This window comes from Heterodontus francisci, chromosome 4 (assembly GCF_036365525.1).
Source record: "Heterodontus francisci isolate sHetFra1 chromosome 4, sHetFra1.hap1, whole genome shotgun sequence".
NCBI classification, from domain to species: domain Eukaryota; kingdom Metazoa; phylum Chordata; class Chondrichthyes; order Heterodontiformes; family Heterodontidae; genus Heterodontus; species Heterodontus francisci.
In genome coordinates, this window is record NC_090374.1 from 70,186,082 (window position 1) to 70,203,276 (window position 17,195).

General features: G+C 43.6%; 1 protein-coding gene across 2 annotated transcripts in view; it reads right to left on the reverse strand.

Annotated features, from left to right (window-relative positions):
• The window catches only part of LOC137369081 (arrestin domain-containing protein 3-like), an 82,690-nt gene extending 74,684 nt beyond the window's left edge, over window positions 1-8,006 (reverse strand). For both annotated transcript variants that reach the window (XM_068029676.1, XM_068029677.1), the window contains exon 1: window positions 7,570-8,006. In XM_068029676.1, the coding sequence (XP_067885777.1) occupies window positions 7,570-7,834 (265 nt within the window). In that variant the 5' untranslated portion in view covers window positions 7,835-8,006. The remainder of the gene's footprint in view (window positions 1-7,569) is intronic.
• Between the last annotated feature and the right edge of the window lie 9,189 nt (window positions 8,007-17,195).

The following is a 17,195-nucleotide window of genomic DNA, read 5'->3' on the forward strand; positions in this document are numbered from 1 at the left end:
ATTACAAGCAAATAACAAAGAATCTGTTATACAATGTATATTTTAAGTTTTGAACCTATCGGGGTTATGTGTAAACAAGTTGAGTTTTAGAAAAGCATCTCAGCAGAATTTAACAGTCAGGTTGAGAAAAGAAACAAACATGCTGCTAGGGTCAAGGACAAGATTAAGGAGCGAAGGTTTGCGCCGAGACCTCGAGGCCACTGTTTCCATTGAAGGTTGGTGTAATGGGAAACAAAAAGATAATAAGCTTAGGCTGGCACCACACCTGCCAGGGACCTCCTGCGCCAACCCCTTCCCACAATTTCAATAACCACGGCAGGCAACAGCAACACAAGGGATGTACCTTGGATGCCCATAACCTCATACAGCCGGCTGCTGTCTGGGGAGTGGGAGTGGAGAGGATACAGCCCCTTCACAACCCCTTCCAAAAAGAAGAAATGGAAGAATATATAAATACGTGTGGCCAGCAAGAATAAATTAGCAATATCATTTTTTTTTATTCGTCTTTCTTCAGAGGTCCAAGCTGCTACCCTCAAGGTGGCAATCCCAAGGCTGGAATACCTTTTCTTTCCTACCGTTCTGGTCAATGTGGTAAACCCCCAAGAGCCTGGGAATACAGTACTGGGAACCCCACCCTCAGCTCACACCCTCCCCATCAATGACTTTGGGGAGGAGGAATCTCAAGCATATGTCTGAGATCTGTCATATTCAGCTCTAGGCAGAGTTTGTGGCCTTTGCACTTGATTCTGCACCCACTCCTTGCCCAGCGTTACAACGGGAGTCTACAGGAACAGCTGAACAATTCCTGGATCTCAAATTTTTTAAAATGCTGACAAATATATATTATCAAATGCCAATGCTTGTCATTATTACCTTCTAAAAGGACAATTAAGGGGATCACCTGCAAAACTGAGCACCTAAAGACTCCAAGTGTAAATTGTATTTAAGGGATAATCTCAAGAGCCCATGCTACCATTGAGAGGGTGCCCTGCTAGCATGGTGTATCAAAGGTTCATGCATATGCTGCCTCTGATTTTTTGTCCATTTCTAAACTCATAAAATTACTTCTGTAATGACAATTAAGAACTGGTGTTAGACCAGCAAAGGAACTGGAGATTTTCCAGCCTTAACACAGCTATTGCACAGCTTTACATCACAATATGGCTGCAGCAGTCATTCCCAGTTTTGTCATTATGGAGGAAAATGGAAAACCTGAAGCAGAGAACATATACCATGGACATAACTCACACAAAGCAGCAGGTCAATCACAACTGAATCAGCTACGTGGGGATGACAGAGGAGCTGTATCCGAGGAATCGCAGGTATCATAGTGAGACATCACTAACCTGTGTCATCTGGCCCAACAACATCGCTAGGTAAAAGTACAAATGCATATAAAGAGTTAGGATGGCCATCAGGTGCTATTTTGGGATATAGCAGTAGAATCCACACCATTAAAGTTTGTGGGGGATTGTCTTCCTCATCACTGTATGCAGACAGGCAGTCTAACAATCTCCAATGGTATTGAAGGACAGATAAGGTCACCATTGTCTCAACATGTTTGCTGCAACCTCCTTCCATATATTCACAGCAGCGATCTCAAGAGTTAGCTTGCTTTCCATGTACTGGTCCAATAAAGAGGGAGCTGAAGCTTATGTCACCACACAACCAACTATATGTAATTCATGAGACCTCCATTAGCCGCAGCAGAGACAGGTATATATATGCCTGAATGATGAGTTGCACAGGGTACACCATACAATTGATTGTACACAAAGGCATTCATGTAGCTATCTCCAATACACTTTGGTGTGCCTAAACAGAAAGGGCTAGTATTCTTTTAATGTGCAATAGAAAGTAAGAGCATCATTTTCTGGCAGGAGTGAACCGTTGATTCATTTAACTGACCCATTCCAAATTTTCCTAAGAATCATCCAAATGCATTTCTAGTCGAATAACCCTGAAACCTATTTTATGACAGGAACTTGCCTTGTGCCTTTTTGAATCCGCTAATAGTTTTTTGTTCAAACAGTTTTCCAGGTTGTCTCTTCCAAATGTTATCATCTTTCATGGAACAGAATGTCTGAATTTCCCATTTTTCTTTCTTATTCTTAACTGGAAAAACGTGATCCTTGTTCTTGAATTTGGGGGGTAATTTCAACCTGGCGGGAAACAGATGGGATTGGGTCTGTTCCCATTATGGAAAGCAAAATCAGGCCGGGTTTAAAATGGGTGGTGATCAGATCCAGTCAGTCTCCCACTGAGCAAGGTAGGTGTGTGGAATGTAAACCTTATTTGCATCCAAATTCTCCAAAAACTCCACTATTTTGAAGACTTTCATCAAGACCATACAGTCTTCTTTCAGGAAATAAAAGTCCCAGAGTAGCCGACTTATCCTCAGAGCTCTGACTCCCTACTGCTGGAACAAATCTAGTAAACCAGCACGCAGTGCTACAAATGAGGTATAATTTTAGTAGTATCTTTATCAATATCATTTACACTCATGACTATATTTCCTAACATTTTATTCATGTTTCTCAACTGTCTGTGAACACTGCACTAAATGTTTGAGTGAGTTGTCCAAAAAAGCTCCAAGATCTTTTTCTTGATGCAACAGTACAACACATTTCCAGTTACAGTGTCTTGCATTTCTATACATACAAAGAGACATCTCAGATTGCTTTATAGGTTGAGGAATGGCACCATAATCCTCACTATCGTTTTCTTGTAACTTTACACTTCTTTTTTTAACTTGCTTGCATGCAACAGATTTAGCCTCTTGGGATCCTTTTGAATTTGTTACTGTTCCCAGTTGAGTGTCATCTGCAAATTTAGACACTTTGGGCATAACACACTCCAAATCATTTATAGAGATTATGAGCCAATAGCAGTCCCAACAGAACCTGTAGCAAAGCAGTAAAATGGCCACTCGTAAACCACTTACCCATAAACCACAACTTGTTGCTGTGAATAAACTAATCTAGTCAGTAGTGTATTATATGGCATGTGCCAAATACTCTCTTGAAATCTAGGTATACAACATTCTCTTATCCCTTACCACTAGATCAATAACCTCCTCAATGAATCTAATAAATTGGTTATGCATGCTCTTAAAATCATGCTGCCTATAACCCTATATTTCAAGATGATTCCTTACCATATCATTCATTATAACATTAAAAAATCATCACAGAATTGAGATAAGGCCTTCAGATGGATACATCCATGTTTGTTACTTTATAACCCTCTAGGATATGGCCCAAATCCAATGAAGGGGATTCACAATCTTTTGAGTCAACTCCTTTCAAAACACAGGTATAGAACCCACCACATCCTGGGTCATTCAACTTCTGAAAATTCTCAAATAAATCCTACCTTGTGATTTTAAATGTTTTTGTATTACTTGCTGCAAGCTCCTTCCATATATTCACAGCAGCGATCTCAAGAGTTAGCTTGTTTTCCATGTACTGGTCCAATAAGGAGGGAGCTGAAGCTTATGTCACCACACAACCAACCTAATTCATGAGGCCTCCATTAGCCGCAGCAGAGACAGGTATATATATGCCTGAATAATGAGTTGCACAGGGTACACCATACAATTGATTGTACACAAAGGCATTCATGCAGCTATCTCCAATACACTTTGGTGTGCCTAAACAGAAAGGGCTAGTATTCTTTCAATGTGCAACAGAAAGTAACAGCATCATTTTTTGGCAGGAGTGAACCGTTGATTCATTTAGCTGACCCATTCCAAATTTTCCTTAGAATCATTCCTTAAACTATTTCCTCAATTCTGGCAGTTAACCTACTTCATTTGTGAGTCTGATGAAAACTGGTGTTTTTTTTATTTCAGAAACTCCTGTCCTTGCTCACCACCTCCCTATTGTTATTTTTATTGCCTCTTGTCTCTCTGCTATTTACATGCTTCTGACATATCTGAAGAAAGTTTTGCCATATCCTGAAAGTTTACAGCTTTATTTTCATTGCTTTCCTCGTATCTCTTATTCCTTTATAAACAATCCTATCTTGTTCTGTTCCTGAATATTTGAAAATGATGCTCACTTTCCCTTCCTTCCTGGTGCCTTCCATAACTCTCTCAGTATCCACACACATTTTATTCCATGAATGAATTGATTTTACATTTCAAAAGTATCCCTTTGAAGCTTTCTACTTTTTCCTTCACATCCTTTCATGTAATTACTTGACATTAGTATTTTCTCATGCAGTCCCTCATATCCTTACAATCACTTTCGCTTAAATTTTATTTCAGAACAGGTTTCCTGGCACGGTGGATGTCATAAAATTAAGGCATCGTAGAGACTCACAGGGAAGTGAGGATTCACTTCTGTGACAATGGGAACTTCTGGTTACAAATGAGCTGCACAGAGAGGGAGGAATTCTGTTAATACATGTAGTGGCATTGAACAAGACAGCCATGTAGGGTCATATGGGTACAATTTATAAAGCTTTCTATCTCTGGGAATTCTTTTACTCAGAAACTAAAGTGCCATTGGAAAGATCTTGGAATCTGGGTTAATGCATCTTGCCACAGGTGTATTGCCAGGATGGGCTGACTCTCTTCTGGTATTTCCCACTTAACCTTGCTTCCCTTCCATTCTCTTTCTGTTCGCCTTCCTCCAATGTGTGTATCATCTTAGATGGAATTCCAATTGGAAAGCCAGTTTTGCAGCCTTCAGATAATTGCTTTCCTAACCCCACTCCAGCCTATGCCTCTCCACAGGTCACAGATAATGTAGGTGAACACATCTGACTAAAATAGTACAAGAATTTTGCAGATACCTGCAGTCAATCCTAGGAAATCACCACAAAATCACCAAAAGCAATCTCAGTTTCAGAAGCTCCCTTTTAAACAACCACTTCCTCTTTTGTGTTTGTAACTTGCCTCCGATATAACTGCAGGAAGGCACAAGGAGAAGACAACTGATGTCATCCTGTTGTAACTCCATGCTGGGAATTTTAACCCCCGGCCGTGAAAGCATTTAGCAAGCGACTAGCCCATCTGGGAATAGCAGTGCGTGCATCAGCTGATTTTACTGGGCCGGCCTCATTAACATACCTTATGATGGGGTGCTGATGCATCCAAACCAGCAGATCCAGGGCTCGCCCAAAGTTCCTGCCTCCAACCAAAATAGAAATCCCAATTTCTGCCCTCTCCAAGCTCATGAACCTCAGGACAACTGCCAAGCAGCCAAGTGACACAAATGCAAGGGTGCACTCATGTGGGTTGATATTAGGATTGCCAACCCTCCTGACTGCCTGGGAGTCTCACTGAATGGAATAGGCAACTCCCGGGTATAGCATTGGGACCCAACATAATTGGTATCTCAACAGTAACCTGCTTTGTAACATTGCCATACAGAGAAACCACCTCCCACTTTGTAACATCACCAACCTCACCCCACCCTAAATCCCTCACCCCCACGTGGGCCTACATCATATAAGTTTGAACAATATTGGAGGTCGGTGTGGGGGGGTGGGGGGAGGTTAATTAGGTCATTTCTGGCAGGTTGGGTGAGACCTCCTAAAATGAGACCAGTTGGTGGAAAATCAGAGCAGGTGTTTGTGGGGGTGGTGCGGGGGAGAAGAGAGACAGACTGGGCAGAGGGGTGGAGCTGTAAGAGGGTTAAAAATGAACAGGGGAGGGAATTGGGCTCATGGAGCGAAGTGAATGCAACTGAGGATTCGGGGATTGGGGTTCCGGGGAAGAGAGTCAGACTGGGATTTGGACATGGAGAAAGGGAGACAGGGGATTGGAACAGCAAGGACAACAGTACAACACATTTCCAGTTACAGTGTCTTGCACTGAAAATGACATCGGGAATTGAGACTGTGGCAGAGAGGAAAGTACAACACTTTGGACTGGAATTTGGGAGGGGGTGATGAGAGCTCAAGTAAGTGGGAGGGGGGAAACTAGGGGTTGGGGCATTGGGGCTAAGGCAGAGGCAGAATGAGACTGGGGATTTGGGCACTCCTGCAGCTGAACACTTCCAGCAAAGCTGGGAGGAGCTGTAACCGGGTGAGTGGAAGCAGTGTCGAGAGGAGCAGCCAGTAAAAGAGCAAGTGAAACCTGGGGGCTTTACTCTGGGTAAACAGTGAAAGATTGTTTCTACTAATAGGCAAATGAGTTTGCAGTCGTAAACACACCAGCTGCTGCCAGAAAACCACAAGCAAAAATACTCAACTCCATAAACTTTATACGCAAGTGTGTTGGCCTGGAGTTTGCAGTCGGTGGCAAGGTAATGGCACTCAGCGCTGTCCTCGAAGAAAATTACACACCAATTTATTTATTGATACAGCACTGAAACAGGCCCTTCAGCCCACTGAGTCTGTCCCGACCATCAACCACCCATTTATACTAATCCTACATTAATCCCATTACCCTCTCACATCCCCAACTTCCCCCTAGTATATTTATTTGTAATTTATAATGGCCAATTTACCTATCAACCTGCAAGTCTTTGGCTGTGGGAGGAAACCGGAGCACCCGGCGAAAACCCACGCGGTTACAAGGAGAACTTGCAAACTCCGCACAGACAGTACCCAGAATCGAACCCGGGTCGCTGGAGCTGCGAGGCTGCGGTGCTAACCACTGTGCCACTAAGATCTAGTGATGTCAACAGTGTGGATTTCACATTTCCCAACCTTAATTTCATTCTGTTGCCAGCTATAGAGGATCTCCAGCATCCAGAAATAGTGATGTCAGCAAACAGACTCAGCAGCTGATCACATTGAAGAATTTTCACATGACAGCAAACCAAGTCGGACACGGCACTGATTATCATTCATTTTTTATACTCTTACAAAAAGTGAAATCAAGGTTGGGACATACTCATGACATACTTATGACTCATCATAAACAAACATTTATTTTAAAAAAACAGTGGAAGTTATCAATGGAAAATTTCGATATTCCACAAATATAAAATTAGTTGTTCATGGCCAGAGAGGTTACTTAAAGCTAATTATGATTTAATGTGCTGTTCAAAACCCAATTACACCTCTTTCTACAAGGCACAGCTTTTTCAAGGATTTTAACAATGAGATTAGAGTATAAAATTGGAAGTTCACATCAAGTTCTATCTGGGAGAAGCAGAGAATCACTGAATTTCCGTGTTTAACTGCAGAGGCGTGGATGATAATAGTAGCTGTCCGTTTCAAACAATTTTACCATCTTTACAACCGCAAAATCTGGGCCATCGATGTAAATACAATTAACATTTGCAAACAGTGGGGCAAGTGTCACATGATCAAACCTCATGGAATTCTTCCAAGAACCAGCAACCTTAGTTGGTACTGGAAAAATAAAGTGCTCCTGAACATTTACTTGTGTAAAGTTAGAACTGGGTGAATTTTTCCAACAGCATCAATTAAGTCTGTTTCACATTTGCAAAATAGTAAAAATGCAGTGTTGGCGAAAACTTCCTGTGTTTCTGTTCCCCAGGTTTACCACTGTAGCATCTGGCAGGCGGGACTACATGGAACCGCCTAAATATTTGGATTTGGAAAGGAGACACTTTCGATCTCTAATGTTTAAAATCATACACTTACCTATTCCAATGAGCAGGTCCTTGTGCTTGAAGTATCTGATCTGTTGAGTGTAGTGTCGAGTGGTAGAGTTGGAACCAGAGGAGTGTCTCTCGGTCCAGTGGACGTACGCCTGTCCTTTGGCGTGGATTTTAAGAGCTTTCACCTCGATCTGAGCCTCAACCTCCAGAACGATCCGACCAGAGAGACATTCCCCGCTGGTGTACATCGGGACATTGTTATCAACAGCGCGGTCGTAAAGTATGGTAAAACTCTTCACTTTCCCCATCACTGTGGCCAACGTACAGATTATAATGCAAGATTAGGGTAAAAGTGGGACCATTTCCCCTACCGACCAGTGGAAAACGGTTTGAGATGACCAGAGAACCATTTCCTGGACCGAGCGAAGGAAACACTCAACAGCCTGTTTGGGGTTTCCAAGGACAAGCTGTGTCTGGCTGTGACGTGATGGCTTCTGTTCTGAAAAATTTGCATTACAGAACTATTGTGTAATTTCGCAAAACGCACGCAATTTGAGTCATAGCAGTTCACACTCAATGAGAGAAGAAAAACAGCTCTATTTTCATGTTCTTTCATGTTATGACAGCCCTTTCTCCTTTTTCACAGGGAAGGCGTTAAATTGTACAGCACCTTCCCTAAACATCTTTTTTTCAAAAATATACATTACAAAACAGTTCAAATTTGACATTTTGGAAAGTGCAAAAGAGATCAGATTCCGTCGGTACAGAAACATGAGGCGCCTCACAACTCTTGTCTTCCATTTTAACTGATAACAGATTTTCCCCCCCAAAAATATACCTAATTCATAAAAATTTGCAAAAAAAAATTACAAAACAGTTCAAATTTGACCTTTCGGAAAGTGCAAAAGAGATCAGATTCCTTCGATACAGAACATGAGATGCCCCACAACTCTTCCCATTCCATTTTATATGCAATGTACATTTGCATTATATAGCAGAATTTCTTTTGCTGCATACAGCCCATTGGGTTTTACAGGGGTTCCAGCCACTCGGTATACTATGGCAGGAGGGCCTTACACAGTAGCCTTTCCCATTGAGCCTTTGCAGCAGCTGCCCCAAGCTTCCGTGCATCCCTCAGCACGTGGTCCTGGACCTGGGAATGCGCCAGTCTGCAACACCCGGTCATGGACAACTCTTTGCACCAGCAAATTTCTGGCAGACCAAACAGCGTCTTTCACCGAGTTGTTGGTCCTCCAGCAGCAGTTGATGTTTATCTCAGTGTGCGTCCCTGGGAACAGCCCGCACAGCACAGAGTTACTAAGCTGGTCAGGCTGAATCTCAACAAAAACCACCACGTCTCTTTCCATAACAGCTTTGCAAAGGCGCATTCAAGAAGGAGGCCCTAAACATGATTAACCTGCACCCATTGACTGCGTTGCAATCAGCAAGTTAAATTGGTACCGGCTGCTGTTTTAAATAATTGCTGTGTGCAGTCAATGCAGCTGCCAACGCTATTCATTGGCTGTGCTCATCAGCAGGGTCCAATATTGTGAGTGGCTGGTGCTACTTAAAGGGAGTCTGCGCCTCTTAACGGGAGGTGCACTGTGTCTACAGGAAGTGGTGGGAGTCCTTTGTAAAGTGAATCTGTACTGTGATACTTTGAGGAATAGCTGAACGTACTATTCACCTATGAAAGTCACATCACCCAAACAAATTGCAGGACATTCACTGGCACTTGCCCTCTCTCTTGCAGGAGAAGGTGGGGGCGGGGGCGGGGGTGGTGGTGGCAAGGATAATGTATGTACCAGCTCAGTGGAGGGCGAGATTGTACACTAATTCTGCTGCAGAGTCAGATGATGACTTCATTGGGTCAGGTTGTAGAAGAAAGATCATTGGCCTGAAATGTTGGCCGAAATTTAACATTGAGGCAGTGGCCCCACCCACTGGTTGAAAAGTCTGGGGCAAGCCCGCCTTTGCTGGGCTTGGAAGCCATGCTGCTATTTTGCGTAGCCCAGGCCCTTAATTGGCCTAGGTCGGGACATCCTTTCCTCTGAGGCTGGAAGTCCCACCTCCAAGAGCTGCCAGCCAATCAGAGAGCCAGCAGCTCTTCAGTCCCAGCAGTGTCACCGGGAGTGGTAGCCGCTGCTGCGACTGCACCCAGCAAGAAGAGAAATGTTGGATGTTGCCCTTCAAAGAAGTAAGTGGGGGTTGGGCCTCTGCCAGGGACAATTGGCTGGGCCCTAATGAGGGGGAGGTGGGTCGGAGAGCAGGGCAGTGGGGTAGTTTTAGCAGAGGTGGCCTGTGCTGCTGGGGGGGGCCCTCCTTGAGGCAGTGTGTGTCTGATCAGGACACACCTCCCGGCAGCCCGGAAGGAGGCTGCTAGGTATTACTGGGTGGCCTCAGGTGCTGAAGTGCCCGTCTGCTGCTAGTCAAATACCCTAATTGGTCACTTAAAGGCCTCAATTGGCCTGGGATGGGTGGGTGTTTGCCACCTCCCCTGCCGCTGGTAAAATAGCAGCAGGGATGGGTAAGCAATGGGCATGGCAACTTCCCTCCATGACACCGCCCCCCCCCCCACATTCCACATGAAAATATGTCCCCCCCACCTCCTAGCCAATCCTGGGGGGTGGGGGAGGGGGTGTTAAATTCTGCCCATTAACTCTGTTTCTCTCTCTCCACAGATGCTGCTAGACCTGCTGAGTATTTCCAGCATTTTCTGTTTTTATTTCAGGTTTCCAGCATTTGCAGTATTTTCTTCTCGTATAGAAGAATGCTGATTGAAGTACACAACCAAATGCTTGATGCACTGGATACCTGCCAGAAAGCCTGCACACAATGTCAAGAAGCATGGAGGAGTCCATCACCAACTTTATTTAGTGCTTGGAGCCCATCCTTTCCAACATTGAATGGGTGGTCACCTCCACCAGGACACCTCCGGGACTGTTGTTGAAAGGGAGGTGTGGTTGAAGCTCCTAATCTCGCTAATGGATAATCTGATCATGTAGAGCCTGCACTTACTGTTGTATAGTGTTGTGCTGTGTTCTTAATTCTTCAAATGATAAGTACAGGCTTTATATTCAGATTCTACACTAACACTATTTATTGTCTTACTTATTTATGCTGCATGATTTCAGGTACAGGCCTTTTCCTTGCTGGTTTGTGTCTGCCCCCGGTAAAGCCATGTGCTAAGCGTGTCTCAAAATGGTGTCTCCTTATATATGTATGGTGATGTCAACTGTTGCATCAGTGGCTGATCACCTAAAGGTGAAGTCACCACTGCACTACATTACATTACCCCATTCTTTTAAATGTAAAGTTTCTGTGTCCGTCAGTGATATGCTTTGCAAACAATATTGGTTTGTTGTCTTGGCAGAGCTTGGCTCCAAGACTAACTGGACTCGCATCAACTATCAACTCAGTGGGCTGAATTTTTTAGAGCCCTTGACGTCGGGATCCATGGTCGGGTGGGGGGGGCATGAAGATTTCTCCGGATGTGGCCCGCCACAGGCCTCGATGCTGGGAAGGCTCGACCCAATATTTGCGGGCATCGGTGAGGCCTCATGCCGCTCGACAACGGGAGCCCCATTTAAATGTTTAAATAAATTTAAAACCATGAATTAAATACTTTTACACTCCCAACGTCTGCCCTGGTGCGATCCAATTGCTGGTGGCCAGCACTCCCGTGCCTTCGGATCCCCCTCCAGGGAACCGAGGTGCAACACTGGTGGGGAGTGGGGATGAGGTAAGTTTCTCAGTGCGGGAGGGGGTGGAGCAGGGTCAAAGTAATATCATCGGTGTATGGGATGGTGGGAAGGGTTATAATGTAAAGTTTTAGTTCTTTGGGGAGGGGGGGGGAAGGTCAGGTGGACAAGGTAAGTGTTTTGGGAGGAGAGAGCAAGTAATTACTTAATTGTTATTGGGGTTTGGGAGAGGGGGAAAATAAATGTATTTAATTTTTTTTATTCAGTCTTTCTTTAAATATTTAAATTGAATGGCAGGACTCAATGCCCTTGCTGGGGATAGACAGCCCGCCCCCTTCACGTCATCGGCGGGGAGGGGGTGGGGGCTATTTAAATGAGCCGCTGCGCTTAATATTGCAGCAGCTCCGAGGCGGCCAGCGCAGGCATGCCGCCATTGTTTTTGCCCACTGCCGATTTCGGCGGCTGGAGTATAAATTTCAGCCCAGTGTGTCTTCTAGGATAGAAATAAGGCATTGTTTATGTGTTTGTCAGAGCTTTCTGTAAGTTATGAAATGCCTGGGCTCCTGCCTCATCCCATTTCTAATTGACAACTTGTCGAGTGAGTTTTCGAAGTGGGACTGTGATGGAGACATACTCTGGAATAATCTCGAGATGCACAATCCTAATCCGAGGAGAGATTAGACTTGATTTGTGGGAAGAACTGCGTTCAAGATTGCCTTCACCTTCTTGAAATCTGGAGATAGACCTTTTTTGTTAAATATGTGCCCATAGAACTTCACTTCTGTAGCTGAAAAAAATGCACTTATCTTTATTGAATCGCAAGCTATGCACTTGGAGTCAATCCAAGTCTGCTTGTAAGAGCTTGTCATGTTCTGCTTGTGTTCTTCCATATACAATAATGTTGTCTGAGACATTCTTGACTCCATTCATGCCTGTAAATAGTTCTGCTACTGTGGATTGAAAAATTTGGAGGCTGCATTTACCCCGAACATTAAATACTTGTACCTTCTTAATCTAATGTGGGTACTGAAGGTAGTTATGTATCGACTGGATTCATTTAAGTCAAATTGGTGATATCCAGCGGTCAAGTCTAGGGTACTGAAGATTGTTGACTCATTCATGTCTTCAATTATCTCATCTAGCATTGGCATTGGGTACCTTTATCGTTTTTATTGCTTTGTTGGCCTTTCTCATGTCCACGCAAATTTGTGCTTGTCCTGTGGGTTTGTGGGCTACAACAGCTGGGCTGATCCATGGTGTTGGCTCTTCTGTCTTTTCAATGATGTCAACTTCTCCAGTCTGTCCAATTCTTTCTTTCTGCCTTTTCTGGTATGGAATGGAATCCATTTGTTTCTGATGTTTGGGTTGCACTGACTGATCTACATGGAACTTTATTTTCTTGTTTTTCACTTTGCCGATGCCTTTGAATAATTGTGGATATTTCTTCAGCATGTTTTCTTTCATCAGGGAGTTCTTTCCTCTGACGTTGTTGATCGTGATCAGCTTCAATGTACTGGCACTTTCAAAACTTAGCAGATTTCCCTTGCTTGAGTTGACAACATGGACCATGGGAGGATTTGAGAGTAACTTGGATCATTCCCGAGGACTGGTAGAGGGCTATCTGATCAGTAGGAGAAGATTGAGCACATCACACATGGGCAGGCATCAGTACTTGTGATGTGAGCAACAAAAATCTTCTCTAGTGCTGTGAATATGTAACCTTCCTCTGGCATTCAACTCTATTAATGCCTTTTGCAAGCTTTGATCAGCATACTGTTGCGAAATGTCCAATTTTTCTGCAGGCTTTACAATTCTTTTCTTTCATAGGACAAGTTTTGTAGTGAGGATATGCACCACCACCATGAGTGTATGTTTAACCATGAGATGATTTTAATCTCTGTCTTGGTCTTCCTTGATGTGCCTCGGACCTTTCTCTGGGTTTCCTCTGTGCCCTTGTGTTTGGTCTGTTTCTCTGGTGAAACCTTCCTCTTGTGGCGTTTACAGATTCTGTCGATGATCCTGACCTGGCCTCACAATGCAAGTCTTCTGTATGCCCCTGGGTTGTCTATGTGGTTTCCCTTCTCATAAACACATTTTTAATAAATGGCTAGTGTGTTCAGCTTTGCATCCCTTTTAATAATTTATGGCTGCATCACATTTATTTTCCTTAGTTCTGAACCTGCAAAATTTGTTTTCTCTTTGATCTAGTCCTGATTTTCCCTCAGCTTTTTTTTTTGTCTTATGTTATTTGCCTCTATTCCTTCGAGGACTTCAGCTTGTCTTTCACTGGCTTCTAGCATTTTGCCAAAATCACGTAGCCTTTGCAAGTTTAACAATTTGAACTCTTGAAGAGCTTGCCTTCTTAGTCTTGGTGATAGGTATGTCATAATGATTTGGGAGATGATTTCTTTGTCCATGTCTGTGAAGTTGCAATTCTGGCTCAGACTTCTAAGTCTCATCACATAGTGGTCAAGGATCTCACACTTGTTTTGCTTGCCTGAAGATAGAAATTTTGCAGTGAAGATTTGCTCTCTATTGTAAATATCTTGTTAAAGCATTCTTCGCTGCATCATAATCATCATCTGTTCTGGTGTTTGAGTGCATTGGAGATATCGTCAACTTTTGGTTGAGTATAGTGTAGGAGTAATGCTTCCTTTCTTCAGGGTGTATTCATATCGAGTGCCACCATTAGGCATTCAAATCTTGCTCGTCATTTGCTCCACTGTGACCCTGGCTTCCTGTCTGTCTCTATAAAAGTTGGAAAGAATGGCAGTTCCTGCACACACGTCGTGATTACTACTTTTTGTTTTGCTTAAATCTAGAATCGTCAATGCAAGTCTTCTGTACATCCCTGGGTTGTCTATGTGGTTTCTCTTCTCATAAATGCATTTTTAATAAATGGCTAGTACGTTCAGCTTTGCATCCCTTTTAATAATTTATGGCTGCATCACATTTAGTTTCCTTAGTTCTGAACCTGCTAAATTTGTTTCTTTGTTCCAGTCCATGTTTTCTCTGATCCAGTCCTGATTTTCCCTCGATTTTTTTTTGTCCTTGTGTTCCTTAACCTTGGAACTTTCTGAGCTTTCTTTCCTTTTTTTCCTCCTCGTCGCCAGAAATTGTAGTGTTGCGCTCTGTTCTTAAGATTTTAAATGATAATTGCAGTCTTACATTTGAATTCAACACAAACATTATTTATTGTCTTACTTATTTACACTACATGATTTCAGGTACAGCTCTTTTCCTTGCTGGTGTGTGTCTGCCTCTGTAAAGCCATGTGCTGAGTGATTCTCAAAATGGTGTCTCCTTATATATGCCTGATGATGTCATCAGTTGCATCAGGGGCCTGATCTCTTTAAAGGTACGGTTTCTTAAAGGTGAAGTCACCACTGCACTACCTTACAAGTTGCACTTCTTCCTCCTCCTCTTCTTCATTCTCCTGCTTCTCGTCTTTCTGCTGATAGGTATTGGCAAGGGTTGTTGCCTCATGGCCCTGGTTGTGCTGAATGCAACATACTACCAGAAATCTTGATACTGTCTCATTTTAGTACTGCAGGACTCCACAGCAGGTTAGGCAACAGAAACATTGCTTGAAGAGGCCAATGGTGTGTTCTATACTGTCCCTTGTGGCAGCATGGGTCTCATTTTAGGCCTGCAGTGCACCTGTCCCTGGATTCCTAATTGGTGTCATGAGCCATGTTATTAATGGATAACCCTCATCACCCAGTAGCCATTCTTTGACTTGCCATGCTAGGTCAAATACAGGTGGAACAGTGGACTGCCACAGAATGAAAGCATTGTGACTGCTGCCAAGATAACAAGCATTCACCTGTTTGATGAGCTTTCTGTGGGCACACACCAGATGCACATTACTCATCCTTGCTCAGGACCAACATCCATGCTGAGAGGTTTGCTAGTGCTTTTGGGGAGTGTTTGAACGAATTTAGCAGGGGGGTGGGATACAGAGTGGAATTACAGTAGGGGGTGATGCACAGCCAAATATAGAAGAGAAACAGAGTCAGTATGGAAGGCAGAGCAACTATAGACCTGTTAAGGCACAAGCGAATAATGCAAGGCTGGATTGCATCTATTTTAACGCAAGGAGTCTTACAAGTAAAACAGATAAATTGAGGGTGTTGATTAACACATAGGAATATGATATTATTGCTATCACAGAGACATGGTTGAGGGAAGGGCAGGACTGGCAGCTCAATATTCCAGGGTATAGAATCTTCAGGCATGACTGGGGGGTGGGGGTGCGGGGTGGGGGGGGGGGGGGGGCGGAGGTGTAAAAGAGGAGGTGGCATTGCACTATTGATCAAGGAGTCAATTACTGCAGTAAGGAGGGATGATAACTGAGAAGGTTCCTCAAATGAGGCCATTTGGGTAGAACTTAAAAACAAAAAGGAGGCAATCACTTTTCTGGGAGTGTACTACAGTCCTCCAAACAGTCAGGGAGAAATAATGGAGCAGATATGTAGGCAAATCTCAGAGAGGTGTAAAAATAATAGGGTAATAATAGTAAGGGATTTTGACTTCCCCAATATTAACTGGGATAGTCTTAGTGCAAAAGGCTTAAAGGGGGCAGAATTCTTAAAGTGCATCCAGGAGAGCTTTTTGAGCCAACACATAGAAAGTCCTGCAAGAGAAGGGGGGGTATTGGACCTAATCCTAAGTAATGAAGCCGGACAAGTGGTAGAGGTGTCAGTGGGGATAGTGACCATAACTCTGTAATATTTAAGGTAGTTATGGAAAAGGACAAAGATGGTCTGGAAAAAAAAAGTACTGAATTGGGGGAAGGCCGATTTCAATATGATAAAACAGGATCTGGCCAAAGTGGACTGGGAGCAGCTACTGGTAGGAAAATCTACATCAGACCAGTGGGAGTCATTCAAAAAGGAAATAGTGAGAGTTCAGAGCCAACATGTTCACGTAAAGGTGAAGGGTAGGACCAACAAGTCCAGGGAACCCTGGATGTCAAGGGATATAGAGGATTGGATTAGGAAACAAAAGGAGGCTTATGGCAGATACAGAGTGCTGAAAATGATGGAGACCCTAGAGGAGTATAGAAGTGTAGGGGGGGGTACTTAAAAAAGTAATTAGGAGAGCAAAGAGGGGGCATGAAAAACACTAGCGGGCAAGATAAAGGAAAATCCCAAGGCGTTTTATAAGTATATTAAGGGCAAAAGGATAACCAGGGAAAGAGTAGGACCCAGTAGGGAACAAAGTGGCAATCTGTGTGCGGAGTCGGAGGACGTCGATGAGGTTGAAAATGATTACTTTTCATCTGTGTTCACTATGGAGAAGGACAATGTAGGTGTACAGATCAGGGAGGGGGAATGTGATATACTTGAACAAATTTGCATTGAAAGGGAGGAGGTACTAGCAGTTTTAGCGACCTTAAAAGTGGATAAATCCCCAGGCCCAGATGAGATGTATCCCAGGCTGTTATATGAGGCAAGGGAGGAGATAGCAGGGGCTCTGACACAAATTTTCAAATCCTTTCTGGCCACAGGAGAGGTGCCAGAGGACTGGAGGACAGCGAATGTGATACCATTATTCAAGAAGGGTAGAAGGAATAAACCAGGTAATTACAGGCCAGTGAGTCTAACATCAGAGGTAAAGAACAAAGAACAAAGAAAATTACAGCACAGGAACAGGCCCTTCGGCCCTCCAAGCCTGCGCCGATCCAGATCCTTTATCTAAACATGACGCCCATTTTCTAAGGGTCTGTATCTCTTTACTTCCTGCCCATTCCAGGCACCCACCACCCTCTGCGTAAAGAACTTTCCACGCATATCCCCCCTAAACTTTTCCCCTTTCACTTTGAACTCGTGATCCCTAGTAATTGAATCCCCCACTCTGGGAAAAAGCTTCTTGCTATCCAACCTGTCTATACCTCTCATGATTTTGTACACCTCAATCAGGTCCCCCCTCAACCTCCGTCTTTCTAATGAAAATAATCCTAATC